General features: G+C 36.4%; 1 protein-coding gene across 1 annotated transcript in view; it reads left to right on the plus strand.

The window, feature by feature from the left end:
- Positions 1-2,669, plus strand: part of SPINK5 (serine peptidase inhibitor Kazal type 5) — a 134,275-nt gene extending 131,606 nt beyond the window's left edge. The window contains exons 29-30 of the mRNA XM_055086822.1: positions 1,120-1,229; positions 2,286-2,669. Coding sequence (XP_054942797.1) covers positions 1,120-1,131 — 12 coding nt within the window. The 3' untranslated portion in view covers positions 1,132-1,229; positions 2,286-2,669. The remainder of the gene's footprint in view (positions 1-1,119; positions 1,230-2,285) is intronic.
- The last annotated feature ends 1,357 nt before the right edge of the window (positions 2,670-4,026 follow it).

A 4,026-nucleotide genomic window follows, 5' to 3' on the forward strand; every position in this document is an offset into this window, starting at 1 on the left:
AACCCGGTTCCCCTGCATCGGCAGGCGGACGCGCAACCACTGCGCCACCAGGGAAGCCCAATGCTTATTTCTTTTAAATAATTTTAATAAATTATATTTTAATAAATTTATATTTGGTATTAAAATATACTTATTTTTAATAAAACAAACAATATTTTAATAAGTTAAGATCTGATAGCTAGTTATTATTATTCACAACTGTTTTTACTCTATTCCACTGCCACAGAAAGCTTTGGCAATAATGGAGTTAAAAACGATTCTGCCAGACTTGAGGATCTTAAGCAATACTAGATGAGAGACCATAGTCAAAAGAACTCAGTGAGCCTTGATGTGGGAAAGTGGAAAAACAAGAGCTATAAGCTAGGTGTTTCTGGTTTCACACTGGCAGCTGGAACACAGGGTAGGAGGCAGGGTACTGGAATGAAGTCAGGAGACCTTCACTGTTTTCTCACGTGGGTTAAAAGTCATTTATCTACTCTGGGCATTACACATATATAAATAGAGGTTTCAAACTTTTGCTCTAGTCCCTATGCTGTGTTGGCTATCTTCTTATCTTATTAGATATAAACTGTTAGTGGTCTGCTTCTCATTTTATTGCCAGAATATACTGTCTCCCCATCTAACAAACACACCTGGTCACATACATCTCAAACAGGGAGGTAAAAATAATCTTTATGCACATCTTATAGACCACACCTTAGACTATGCCTTGCTGTAATCTCATGTAGACAACATGATGAAAACTACTTTATGAGGAATTTGCCATAGAATAATACTAATAAGATGTATTTATTCAAATAATGAAGCATCTTGCCAGAGCTAAGAACAAAAGGTTTTGTAAGTTCCTTCCTTTCATTTTGGGGTGTTTTTTTCCCTGCTAGAGTTATATTAACAGGCATTATTAATGACAGGAATTATTTATGGTTTTATCTGATGGAACAAATCATTAGAGCAAGAGGTGTCCTGAGCATGGGTTCAGTTCCTGCTGTATGATTCAATTATGTGATATTGGATACCCCAAATTGATATGGGTGGGTCATGGCCCAGCACTGCTCTGATAACCATTATGGGTGTAAATCCTGGAGGCTGGAAACTTGCCTAAACCTTGTTCCTCTGTAGAAGATTCTCTAAGGGAGCCTGGAATCCCAAGAATGAATAAAAGGCCTGGCAGTCACAACTTTCCTGGAAAAATAGACTGAAAATCCTACTTTTACTTCCTATTCTAAGAGGTACTTTTCATTATATAGTAACTACTAAGATTTATATAACTCTTTACAGTTTTATCTACTCTTTCCTTCTGCATCCTCACAGTAAATCTGTATTTAGGGCAGGGATCATTATCTTTCCCACTTTACAGAAAATCAGCCTGGGAGAAATCCTGCAATTTACCAAAGTTAATCAGTATTTGTTCGGGGTCCAATGTAGCCCTGACTTCATTTCTTGTGCTCTGCCACCATCCTTTAGTTGTCAGGAGATTCTGAAAACCAAGGGCTCTAGAAAAGGCATTATCTCAATTAAATAAAGATTAGCTACACTGTAAGAAAATTCCTATGTTAAGAAAAATACTAGTACTATTTTCTGAGATGAATAAATGACTATTCGCAATTCCATGACAAAGATTTTCAAGGATTCAACAAGAGCATAGCTTGCCAACTCAAATCAAAGGAAGCCTGATGGGGTTAATGTGAGAACTAAAATGGAGGTTTGAGTTTGGAATAATAATGCTGCTAGTGTTCCAGGTAGTACCAGCAGACAAGATGCAGTTACCTGTTTAAAAAATTTAAACGTTGATTTAATGTTTTAAATGTTGATTTCAAGAATATACAACTACATGGATGAGTCAGGCAGGAAGACAGCTGATTAAAATCTCATGGCCTAAAACAAACTATAATAGTAAAGCATTAATTGATAGAGGAATTAGACTTAAGTCCTGACCAAATGTGACATCTTGGCAAGTCAGTCAACTTCTCTGAAGCTTAATTTATTCCTTTGTGAAAAGATGTGAATGACACCTTCCTTTTTTCATTACCATGACAGTCTCATGTAATCAAGAGTAGAGTTCATTTTTGTATCCACCTCAACAGGTAGTATATACTAGATACTCAATAAATACTCACTGAATCAACTGAATAAAATGTGAAAGTGATTTGAAATTGTGCATTCTTAGCAGAATGCAGGAATCTATGGATTTCTTTGACTATGTTATTACCATCATAAATGTATAGCCTGCATTTCTACAATGTCTTTGAGTTTCTAACATCTAACCTACCCATCTTCTCTTGTAGGTCAAATGATGAAAGAGTTGGTGAAAGCATTGAGGGAAAAGGTGTATTCCAATGCTGAATTGCCTACCTTCACCATCTGTATATACAAAGAATTCTTCAGAGCTCGTCTTATTTACTATAGAAAACAATACAGAACTGTTGGGGAAATGGACTCACTAACTTTCAGTCTTTTCCATCTCTTTCCTCCTAGATTCTGTGATCTGAGGGCACAGAGACATCTTCACCCAGTCTGTGCTGTGGAAACCTCCTGATCACAATGCTGTCTGTCCAACTGCTTGTTCAATAAAAGTAAACCCCGCAGAACGCCATTTCTGGGATTTGTCACTGCCTGGATAATAGGAACTTGTTTTTGCAGAAGCTGAATGAACTCTACCTTTTTGTTTTTCTAAGCCTATAGGTGGACGGAGAATGGTTTCTTCAAATTCAAGTTGCTGTCACGGTTGGGAAGGAATGTCTAGAAGAGAGGTGGGGAGGTAGGGGTTCCCAGGCAGCCAACAGATATATAAAGCCAAACCAGCTATGAATCAATAATTCATAATTTCCTATATCAGGGCCTTGGACCTATACATAGTCTGGGGGAAGACCAAGGCAACAAGAGTTACCAAGGTGTACAAGTCTGAGCAGCACTGTCTGATAGAAATATAATACTACTTACATAAGTAATTTCAAATTTTCTAGTAGCTACAAAAGAAATGGGTAAAATTAATTTTAGTAATATATTTTATTTAGCCCAATATATCAAAACTATTATCATTTCAAAATATAAAAGATATATAACATTACAATAATTAATATAAACTTTTTCTTCTTTTTTTTTTTCTAAGTCTTTGATATTGGTATGTATTTTATACTTACAGCACATCGCAATTTGGACCAGCCCCATGTCAAGTGCTCAAGAGCTACATGTATTATAGCTAGAGGCTACTAAACTAGACAATGACCTAATACACATGAGAAATCCACCAGAGAATATAAGCACTAGATAGCGGTGGGATGGAACACGTGTAAGCTCCTGCCTCAATGCTGAAACGCTCTCATGCTCAGGACCTTGCTACCAGTGTCCTGTGACAGTATCTAGTTACATTGTTCACTTGCAGATTCCAGGCTAATGCTGCACACACTGTAGATGGAGGAAGCTGTGGGGAATCCACCACGCTTCTAGTTGTTCTCAGCTCTGGAACTGTGCCGGGAATGGCAGGCCTACTTGGATTTGGGAAGTTAATTTTGTATTTATTCCTCTGCCCTTTTTCTTTTAGATAAGTTGCCACTAGGCCCATTATAGTAGGATTTTATGATCTTTGTCCTCTTTAACTGAGTGAAGATAAATCATTCCCTATGGTGGTTTTTTTTTTTCTTTTTATGTTATCATTAAGAAAAAAGAAAGAAGACTTGTAAATCATTTTTCAAGCAGGAAAACACAGAGCCATTTCAGAAAAAAAAAAAAGTGAGAAAACAATGTTGCTATTTTCTTTGGTAATTCCAGGACATACAGAATGGGTTTACAGATACTATATAACATCTGAGATTGTATCTCCTTCCTGGTTATTTCTAGGAAATCCAGAAACACCATTTTCCTGGCCAAGACATATGATTTTTGAGAAGTAGTCACTTTATGTCATTTTAAATATTTTATTGAGATAACAACAACAAACCTCCTGTACTGCCTTCATCATTATTATTTTGATTATGATTATCAGGTAATATGCACAAAAGACTATGTTCTCTCACACTCAAGACTTAA

This window comes from Physeter macrocephalus, chromosome 8 (assembly GCF_002837175.3).
Source record: "Physeter macrocephalus isolate SW-GA chromosome 8, ASM283717v5, whole genome shotgun sequence".
Lineage (NCBI taxonomy): Eukaryota > Metazoa > Chordata > Mammalia > Artiodactyla > Physeteridae > Physeter > Physeter macrocephalus.